General features: G+C 35.0%; 1 protein-coding gene across 1 annotated transcript; it reads left to right on the top strand.

Annotated features, from left to right (window-relative positions):
- The first annotated feature begins 720 nt into the window (after positions 1–720).
- Positions 721–7,522, top strand: LOC141822585 (exocyst complex component EXO70A1-like). Its single transcript, XM_074709980.1, has 4 exons — positions 721–879; positions 1,029–1,124; positions 1,966–2,171; positions 7,210–7,522. The coding sequence occupies exons 1-4, from the start codon at positions 721–723 to the stop codon at positions 7,520–7,522; spliced, it is 774 nt and encodes a 257-aa protein (XP_074566081.1).
- The last annotated feature ends 3,776 nt before the right edge of the window (positions 7,523–11,298 follow it).

Raw genomic sequence — 11,298 nt, 5'->3', positions numbered from 1 at the left:
TTCTGCTGGGGTTACTATAAAAGATCGCGTTCTAATATAGAGATGAGGAAGAGGTCAGCTTAGGTATTGTGACAAGTACTGACCTTGTAACGAGGTCGACTGCCAAGGTTGGGTCCTCTTGCGGAATCGTATTAGATAGCCTGATACTACGAGGAGCTTATATATCCTGAGTAACGAGGCGCATGCCAACCTTCTCGCGAGATCGGCGGTTTGTTTGGGGCGAGGGTGTTAAAAAAGGTCAGAGCTTTTAACATGGGTTTCTAACCTATCTTTCCCTTCTCTTTTCCACGTCATCATTGCGAATTCTGGCCAGATCAGATAGAAAATCTCAACTAGTTTAATTAGACCTTTTAATAAAAAAAATTAGTTAAAACAAAGAATTTCTTAATTATGTTGATTGTTTTTTTTAAAATTTAATCTTATAAATTTATACTATGCAAATTAATCATTAATTTCATTATCACTCTTTCTATTTTTAATTAGATAAATTGGCTCTTAATTAAGTTGGTTGTTGGTGTTACACACGGTTACTAATATCGTTATTGGTGGCTCTTAATTTCTCCATGTACACTAATGATGCATATAAACAAATTGCCTCCGACTAAAAAGGCTTGAGTTACACCATCGCCAATCTGCTCGCCGAATGGCTCGTTTTGCATTTGCTAGTGCAAATCAAAAGAGAGGGAGAAGAAGAGGGAGATCTAGGAGGAAGAAGAGATCATGGCGGTGCCGCAGACGATCGCTTCTCTTTCGAGGAGGGCGAGTTTGTTGAAAGATTCACTGGAGAAGAGTCAGAGCAACACCGAAAGCATGGTCGCTATCCTCGGCTCCTTCGACCATCGACTCTCCGCGCTTGAAGCTGCCATGCGCCCCATCCAGGTCCTCCATTTCTTTCTTTTTTTTTCTTTCTTTCTCCATTTTTAGTTCTTATTAGTTATTTCCTACCTCGATTATCTATCTGCTGTTTCTATTCGATTCACCAATTTCTCATATATGGGAAATGCGGCATTTATGATTGTATTTGGTAGGTAAGGACGCACGCCATTAGAATGGCGCACGAGAACATCGACAAGGCTTTGAAGACGACGGAACTTATCTTGACACAGTTTGACATCTCAAGCCAGGTCCGTACCTATCAAAGTTCCTTATGCTTCGAAAATGAGACTTTGTTCTTTATTTGTACTTATCTCTACTCATAATTAATTATCCTTAATTTTATTTGATCCTTCTGCTCAACGTTTTTATCTTTCCAAAATATTTATACTCTGTAACTCCAACTATAACCTATTTTTTTTATTGAATAGACAAATGTTGCTGTGTTTAACTTGGAATTCTATATATCTATTACTCCACTATTTTGTGTATTATCACAAATTGTCATGGCAACGTAAAAAATTGCAAATCAGAAAGAGATAACTAAGAAACAAATACTTGGTTGGTAAGGGTGGGCAAAAGTTTGGTTAAATCGAACAAATTGACTGAACCGATCGAATTTAAAAATTTAATTTGATTATTTCAAAAATTCAGTTTTTTTTAAATCGGTTAATTCGATTCTATTTCGGGTTTAAAATTTCTTATTTGGTTAAATCGAATAAACCGAATTAATCAAAATAAAAAATATATAAATTCCTAAGTAAGTGAATTTATAAATCTCTAATTAATTGATAAATCTCCCATAACACATAAAAAATTTAGTTATTTCAGTTAATTCGGTCGAAAATCAAATTAACTGATATTTTATCGGTTCGATTTATTCGATTTTTATTTAAAAATTCGGTCAGTTTAGTTAGTTAGGAAAAATTCGATTTGATTCGATTTCGGTTAATTCGATTTGGTTCGGTTTGATTTTAATCGAATACTCACCCCTATTGATTGGTATGATCAAGCTTTTTGTTGTTTCTTTTTCTGAGTATTTTATGATATCATGATTATTAATTCTGTTGGGATTTCATACATTTGTTGAAGGCTGAGGCTACTATACTAAGAGGACCACATGAGGATCTTGAAAGTTATCTTGTAGCAGTTGATTTGTTGAAACGGACTGTACACTTTTTTAGCTCAAATAAAAGCCTCAAGAATTGTGAAAGGGTACTGAACAATTCAAACAATTTGCTAGCAAAGGCCATCCAAAAGTTGGAAGAAGAATTCAAGCAACTCTTAGCCACTTACAGGTGCATAGATTATATTTCTTTGTTTGACTCTTCTTACCCTTTTCTTAGAATAATTAAAACAATTAATCCATAAAAGTGCTTTTTGTCACAATCATGCATTTAAACACCGAATATGATGAGACAAATTGAAAAGTGTGATATGAGATTAATCATGAATAAAGTCTATGTCTTGAAAAATGCTACAACATTGTCTTTTTCTGGATACCTTGAGGTTTTCTAGAGAAGCTTTTAGGGTTTCCAAAATATGCTTTCTTGATCATAGAAAGCATTAGAAGTTCACATCATTATCAAAGGGTCCCTAGTCTAGTTTACATATATGCTATGATTTTCCATCAAGTTTCATTAGCCTAAGACTCGTATAAATAACATTTTAGTGTCTTTACAACTTGTTCTTGGACAATTGCATTGGGAGCTATGTTTTATTTTCATTGCCAAATATTATTATGTTCTTTGGAAGCCATTATATATTTCATGGTCTTTAATGCACTATATACTTTTTTTTATGTTGGTATTAGAACAATCCTCTATCCATGTTGTTTAGAGCTTTTAGGAATAATTTATACACAAATCTAGATTTATCAAAGGTTTGATGAAAATACTTGTTTATAATCTTATCAATGTCATATTTGTTTAGCATAATATTTGATTCTTGAGTTGTTTCTTTTTGTGAATTTACACTATATGTTAGGATTTTTCTTATTCAAGAAAAATAATGACTCTAAGTTTATTGATATAATTTTTACTCGTTATAACATTATTCAGTATATTTGACCATCATGATACACTTTATGATAAAGCTAACAATTCATATTAACTTTACTAATTTTTGCACATAATGTGGATTGATGTATAAGCAAAGATATCATATGAAATTTCAACAAGTTTAACTAAAGAGTTGAGGCAACTTCTAAGGTTGCATAACGTTTAAAAAGATAAATCGTACGCAAGAGTGATTTATGAAGTGAAATAGTCCTAATCCCACGGGATTTATGAGTAGACTAATAATTAGGATTTTGTATGGAATTTACTTGAAATTCTTAATTTATATGCTAAGTGCATATTATTTTATCTAAATTCTAAGCGTAATGCATCTCAATTCTACTCATAGGAAATTTTGAATTTACATATAGTTTGTTTGTATATCTTAAAGCATTATGTTGATTTCTAATTATGGTTTAAAATTTCAATCCGTACCGGAGTTTTGGTCCAGAGTTGGAACAATATGGTTTCAGTACCATATCGTGTCGTGCTGATAAAGTATCGGTACTTTTTAAAATTTTTAAATATAAGTGTATATTAATTTTATTAATATTTGATTATTAAATATGTTCACTATTAATGTTATATTTTGAGATGTTGATTATATTTCAATATTTCTTTATAAGATAATATTTATTAAATTTTTATAAAAATTATTTAAAAAAATAAGTAATTCTCAAAATTTAAAACTAAATCTAAAATTACAAAATTATTTGAGAGACTAAAGACAATTATAAAATTATTTGAAAGTCTTAAGTTATTTCTTGAATGAATTTATAATTTTTTTATTTTTTAAATTTATTTAAAATATTTAAGAATTATATTTTGAAAATTTTTAGATTATTTTAAATTAACATTCAATTTTCAATATATATTAAAAATTTTGAATTATTTTATTAATTTTAAAATTATTTAAAAATTTAAAATGATTTTTAACGTTTTATAACTATTATTAATAATTTATTATGTTTAATTATATAATAATTAACCATTTATTTATAATAAAAAATATCTATTTAAAAAAAATCTTAAAAAAAATCATGGAAGTAGTCGTGAGTTGCGAGTGCTACGACCTCGTGGAGGTTGCCACGGGGTTGCAACACCCTGCGTGCTCGTGTTTCTAATTGTTTTTTTTATGGTCTTTCGTATTGCTCCTATTTATATTCCTACACTAAGTGTTGATAATAATTATGAATTGAAAGAAAATATCTTATTGGAGCTTGGATGCATGAACCTTGACCTAGTGCTCCGTGTTGATGAATCACCTATTCCAATGAAATCAAGTATGCTACCTTGGACCTAATAGGTAGCTTATTTAGATTCCCCTTTAATCAAGCATTTGTTACAGATACGGAATCCCATCCTAGAAGTTGCGGGTCCACATGAGACTGGCAGGTAGAGACTGACAGATTGGTTTGCATGATCAAACATTTGTTGTAGATATGGAGTGCCATCCTAGAGGTTGCGGGGCCGCATGAGATTGCTAGGCAGAGACTGACAGATTGGTTTGCATAGAATGGAGGGTAGCCCGGAATGGAGGGGTAGGCCCGGCATATGACTTCTTCAAATGGTCTAGTCTCAGGATGTTGTGGGCTCGGATGGTTAGAAGACTTATTTGCAGCCGAGTCACACAGTCACTTTCTGGATGCTAGCACTGCGAAGGCTTCCCACTAGAGATAGATAGGATTATCAAGATGACCGATAGTGCACTTTTTGTAGACAGACGCTTGAGACACAAAATCATCTGTTCTTCTAGTGCCCCCCTATTGTAGAGCTATGGCGGAAGATCTAAGGTTGTCTCCACATACGTCCGGAGATGTCCACATATTGTCAGACGGTTAGAGTTTTTGGCCAGCACTACTGTGGTAGTAGGACATTGACAAAGGTCTGTCACTTGACCTTGTCATAAGTGATATACTATGTATGGAGGGCACGAAATCATAGTTTTATTGATGAGAGATTAGATGTAGAAAGGATATACAGGAGCGTGTAGCTTTATGTATACAGGTCTTTAGGTGTCTACCTAGATCTGGTACTTCATCGAATATGAGTGACCCCTAAAGCCTCATTTTGTACATTTTGACACATGGTATACAACCATTACTTATCAAAAAAGGTATGCTACCTTGGAAAACATATAAGAGCAATCTAATTGCTCTAGTATGATGCTCCTTGTATCTCATGTTAGTAAAAGCATTTGGGTTCAGTTGTTGAATGTAAAAAGGTCATGAATCATAAACGCTCTAAAGAACAATTTCTGTTTTAATAGAGCTTTGGCAAGCACCTTGATAAACAAGCTTTCAAATGTGGAGCACATAATGCAAATAAAGGATATAGTTGGTCAACTCAAGTCCCTAAAAGTTAAGATGTCATACTCATTTTTTATCTATTGCATTTTAAATTCTCTTCCTATGGAAATGACCACTTAGTTTCTCCTATAACTTACATAAAGAAAAATGGTAAATTAGTGAATCTTATATCCAAGAGGAGAGACTGATGAAGCATCAAACACAAAATGAGAGAATCAGAAATGCTTATTATGTGAGGGCTATAAATAAAAAAGAAAGGCATCTTAAAGAATTATGAAACTGTATTGATGATGTCTAATGACAATAAAGCCTCTAGTCTCTTTTACATGAAAAATGAATGGTATATGTGTATCTTCAGTGTGTCATGAATTTCTTTTTGTTAATTCTTCAGATAACACTTAGTGGATTGGTTCTCATTCAACAATTCATGTTGTTGATACCATGTCTGGCTTTTTGGACCAAAGGAAACCAAACCAAAATGAAGATCTATTCTAAAAATTGGATGAGCTCAAGCGTCTAAGAAATTGGGACTGTTAAGTTCATTATGTATACTAGTCATGCTTTACATCTTGAAACACTTTTATATTGTATCTTTTTATAGATTTATGAAAATGGTCATATTCTTATTTTGAAAATTTTATGTCTAAGTTTTTGCAAAATCAAAGGATTGTTGGTTCCAGAACATTGATAAATGGCTTATTTAAACTTAATTTGAATCCAAAAATTTGAGCTTAACTTTCTCACAGTTCATGAATGTGATGCTAGTATCAAGCATAATATTATCAATGAGCAATCTTCTAATTTGTGATATAGAAGATTATGCCATGCCTCTTTGCAAAAAATAAGAGACTAGTAATGATGGAGTCTTATGGACTCTTGACTTAAATGATTGTGGTACTAGCTTGGATTGTATAAAGGGTAAATGTACTGATACTTGCTCTAAAGGTGTCAAGAGGAGTTTTAGAGATTTTACACACTGATATCTGTAGCTTATTTACTCCCTGTATAAATCAAAAATATTTTATCTCTTTTATTGATGACTACAAAAGATATATGTATCTCTATTTTCTTTGCAGGAAAGTTGAAGCATTTTATGCTTTTAAAGCTTATAAGGTTGAAGAATGGTAACAAACTGAAAATAAAGTCAAAACTATAAGGTTTGATAGAGGAGGGAAGATTCACAATGATACTTAGAATGGAAAAAGGATAAATAATGGGTTCGTTTGCTAAGTTTTTTGAAGAAGATGGCATTGTAAGACAATATATAATTCCTAACACATCTCACCAAAATGAGGTTGCTAACCAAATTGGGGTTGCTAAAAGCAGGAATTAGCTATATAGATATTGTAAGCAATATCCAAGAGTAGATAAAAGGGTCTTTAAACAATATCACTTTCTAATGCAATAAGAGTAAAAGGTAAGCAAACTAAATGGGTTTTTATTCCCCTATACCCCAAGGGGATACATAGACACTTAAATAAGTTTTCAAATCCTTTTTTAATTTCCTTTATTACTTTTCAAAATTTGTAAGTATTTTTACTTATAGTTTTTAAAATATTTTTTTAATTAAAATATAAAGGTCTAATCATAACCGTAACCAGCGGTCAATTGTAACCGATGGTTAACCATACTGAATTCTGAACTGATTTTGATAGTTAAGATTAAGGATCATTTTTTTTGAACAGTCCAACCGTGGGTTTTGAATCTCCGAACTGATGGTTCCAAACTTTGTTTTGATATAACGAGTATGTTTCATAAGTCATGTTCATGATTAGAATAGGGTTTCCATGCTCTATACACTTTGTATTTTTTACTACTTTCTAGATTATATTTTTTATGCTATATCCTATTTTAAAAGCTTATATTCTACAAGCAATAGCTCCAATACAACGTTCAATCCAGCATCTTATTGATAATCAATTTTAGTCCATCCAAATTGCATTCTTATTTTTTCTGCCTTTTGGTTTCAGCAAACCGATTGAGCCTGATCGCTTATTTGACTGCCTTCCTAAATCTTTACAACCACAATCAGATCAACCTGGAAATCAAGCAGATGGTAGAAAGCCTGAGCATAGAAGCTTGGAGGCTGCTGTGTACAAAACACCAACTCTAATTCCTCCAAGGGTTCTTCCTTTGCTGCATGACTTGGCAAATCAATTGGTTCAAGCTGGACATCAACAACAGTGTGCAAAGATTTACAGGTATTTATGTACATGTTTCCTTCCTGAGAATTGGCACTACTATCCTTTTAATAAGTCATTCCATGAAGCACCTAAGGAGTAGTGAAGGGGGAGAAGATATGATATTTGGGGATGGAAGAGGAGTATAACAATTTAGAGAAAGAATATAGCTAAGAAAGAAATTTAACTTTTTCTCTCAATATATTTTCATGCTACAACTTGTCTTATATAGCCATGACAAAGGAAGTCCAACAATAATTTGGTTCTTCCTACATTAAACACACTATTATATTTTTCTAATCAAATGCATGTACTTGATAATTTAATTTGTCATGATAACTTAATTAGCTGCTATATAATTCAATCAAACTTGACATGATGAGGACCAAAGTGATTTTGTTTTGAGTTCCAACAATACAATTTGATTTAGGGTTCCAAACATGCAATTTGTGCAATTTGGTTTAAACTTTCAACGATGGCCGCCTCCCCCCCCCCCCCCCCCCCCCCCCCCCCCCCCCAAACCAAACTTGCTCCTCATTTGTAAGCTTGCTGCAATTTTTTTGAAAATAGGTAAATGACATCTTGCAAAAGAAGCAGTAGTAGAGAGTGCAATGGTAGACTGTTTCTTTGAACACCATGCTATGACTCCACTTTCAAGATAAAAAACATAACCTGAGATGCTTTTTGCTATCATCGATACTTCCTGCAAAGTCATTGTCAATATAAGTAACCAGATTAACGAGTACATTTGCTTGATAGAAAATTTCATAATCAAGAGTTTCTTTCACATATCTATGGATCCTTTTTGCTATCTCCCAGTGATTAGAGAATGGTTTCTCCATAAACTTGCTCATCAAACTTACATCATATGTAATATCTGACCTTGTTCCTCATGGACATAAGTCGAACGATTACAAAAATCACAAGTTTGATAACAATAAGAATAAACAACTTAAATACTTGTTACCAAAAGCAATTGCCGAATCTTGATTGATCTTCCTTTTGGTGTGAATTCGGCGTAGCGGCGGCTCTAGGGTTGCTTGGGAATGCTCGGGGCATCGATGTCTCAACAAAGTGCACGTAGGAATCGTTGGAAATTGATGTTCTTGGCTGCTGGTCGAGCCCTTCTTTTATACCCGACTCAAGTCGACTCAACCCCTATCTTCAAGTCGACTCCAGCTCAGCTTCGATCCTGTTCCTCCGCTGTGATTGTGTACTTCAGGTCGACTCGAGCCTCAACTCAAGTCGACTCTAGTCCGACGTGGAGCCTTCCCGATAACTTTTCCTCTCCGCTGCGTTATTTCAAACAGGTCGACTCGAGTGACATCTCAAGTCGACTCTAGTATGACGTGGAGTCTGCTGATAAGTTTGACTCCAAGTCGACTCCAACATCATCTCCAGTCGACTCTGAGTCTTGCGTGGAGGAATCCTGAACTGCGCTGACGTTTAAGGCTGCTGACCAGGCTCAAGTCAACTCGAGTTATGACTCAAGTCGACTCCAACAACCTTTTCTGGACAGTTTTGCTCGGAGTCTGCGTTGTTCAGTTTTTCCAACCCTGCATAACATGTTAGCCAAAATAACATGCAAATTTAATCTTTTTAGAGATAGTTCCTAGAACTTTCTCTTGGTCTTAACTTCAGGTCTCCAGTGAGACCCTGGGTTAGACCGACGCCTACTGTTCCCCTTGGGAATGCATCCTGATCCACTCCTCTCAGGAGAATTTATCTTTTGTCAACTGAGTCCTCCTGACTCGTTGGACTTTTGCTCGGCTCTGTCCTCAGCCCCCAGGATTTGTGTTGTGGCTCGGTCCTCCTGACCAGCCCAGTCTTCTGCTGCCACTCGATCCTCCAGATCAGCCCAGACTTCTGCTGCGACTCGGTCCTCCTGACCAGCCCAGACTTCTTGCTGCGACTCGGTCCTCCTGACCAGCCCAGACTTCACCTGGTGCTTTGACTCTGCCAAGTCTTCAGCCTGATACTCCAGATCAGGACTTTCCAGTGCCTAGCTTCCACTAGGACTTTGCTCAAACCTGTGCTCCCTACACACTTAGATCAACATAGTTAGCTCAACAACACACTTAACTTGAACCTAGTGTCATTATCAAAACTAAGGTTCGATCGTCTGGTGCTCCCTGCACCAACAATCTCCCCCTTTTTGATTATGACAACTTAAGGTTTCAAGTTAAGTTAAAATAATTTAAATAACTTAAAACAATAAGTTTAAAAAAAACTAAATATGCATGAAGTGTTCAACTCCCCCTTAATCAGGTCTCCCCCTGAATTAATGCTTCCTTAACTTGATATTTTGAAATCTTTAATTTTCCCCCTGAACTTGATATTCTTAAAAATTATTGAGTATTTTTCAAGTTCTTTTAAAAAAATCTTTTAACTTGAAAAAAAAAACCTAAAATATTTTAACTTGAAAACTCTCTTTAACTCTCCCCCTTTGACATAATCAAAAATATTCCTTAAGGGTTTGAGTCCAAGCTTTTAATAAAAATATACTTAGACAAAAAAAAATTTCTCCTTGGGGCACGTGTCCAACTTGGGTTTTAGCTAACTACTAGAAAGTAGTAGCTTGACCCAGTTAGCCAAGTTTAAGTGTATCATCCCAATAATCGTTTGGATATAGGGACACTTAACTTGATCAATATTTGTTTAAAGTCTAAGTAAGGTTCGATGCACTGACTTAAGCATCTTTGTACTTAGACTAGAATCCTATACATCTCACACCGTTCTATGTTTCACAAACACAAGCAAGTTACCTAGTGTGCTTTGTGAGATGTCCACCTAGATCTATAGGATCATGCTTTCTAGGGGTTTGAGTCTAGTCTAAGGCTAAAACATCCATTTCTTATGTTTGAAAAACAAAATTAAAAATAAGTTTTTCAAACTAAAGTAAATAAAATTTTGAAATCATTTTGAAAACTTATTTATAATAGATTCAAAATAACAGAAATATGTGAATTTTGAAAACAACATTTTACTATTCTACCAAACATAATCCTAACCGTTAACAAATAATGAAAAAGCAACATATAGTGCATATTAACATATCAACTGTAAAAACATATGCAGAGTAAGTTAACAAAATATGACAAGAGTGTAAGTCAAATATATGAACACTACTACTGTATGTCCAAAATAACAAGGTAATCAACTACTGTGGTGTGGTGGTGGTGGTGGTGGTTGCTACATAGCTCTAAGTATCTGGAGAATCTCTGCTATGCTAGCACCCTGAGCATCAAGTCTCCCAACCACGGTCTGAAGTGACTCCTCCACTCTGGTCAACCTCTGGTCAGTGGTCAGTGGAGGAGGTGGAGCAGGTAGATCTGGAAGATGAAGAAGCTCCTCTAGCTCGGCTCCAATGTCTATGTCAGGTGCTGGCTCGGCTGGGCTGGGGCTGAGGCTGAATCTGGGGCTGAGGTGGGTGCCTCCAGGAAAGTCTCCCCTCATCATCCACAGCTACACCACCTAGGGATAGATTTCTAGAACCTATATGATCAAAGTCACCAGGTGGTAGAATATCACCAACAGTGGTATCTACCCCTAGTGTGCCTAGCAGTCCTGTCAAAATGTGACAGTAGGGCATGTGGACTCTCCTACTGGTCACTACAGAAGATGCATAGATGATGGTGTGAAACATGAGTAGGCCTAAGTCTAAATCTAATCTATGGATAAAAGCATATAGCAAAAATGAGTGAAAGGGTCTCATCCGGGTGAGATCCCTAGTGGCAAGGGGCAAAATGCAGAGGACAACAACCCGATACAGGGCATAGTCCTGTATCCGGAGTCTGCCAGAATGAAATGACACAAATCTAGGAGCTCGATCCTCCTGGAAGAAGTAGGTATGCATGACATCAAGGGTAATGTCAGAAT

The sequence above is a fragment of the Curcuma longa genome, chromosome 1 (assembly GCF_044706935.1).
Source record: "Curcuma longa cultivar G26 ecotype Majalengka, Jawa Barat chromosome 1, ITB_CL_G26_1.1, whole genome shotgun sequence".
Lineage (NCBI taxonomy): Eukaryota > Viridiplantae > Streptophyta > Magnoliopsida > Zingiberales > Zingiberaceae > Curcuma > Curcuma longa.
The sequence above is the reverse complement of the archived record's forward strand: the minus strand, read 5'-3'. Positions and strand labels throughout refer to the sequence as shown.

Bases quoted from the DNA above. Each gene is read 5' to 3' on its own strand.
- LOC141822585 (XM_074709980.1), top strand. From the start codon at position 721: ATGGCGGTGCCGCAGACGATCGCTTCTCTTTCGAGGAGGGCGAGTTTG. The intron at 1,125-1,965 runs GTCCGTACCTAT...CATTTGTTGAAG, and splicing joins AGTTTGACATCTCAAGCCAG to GCTGAGGCTACTATACTAAG. The intron at 2,172-7,209 runs GTGCATAGATTA...TTTTGGTTTCAG, and splicing joins CAACTCTTAGCCACTTACAG to CAAACCGATTGAGCCTGATC.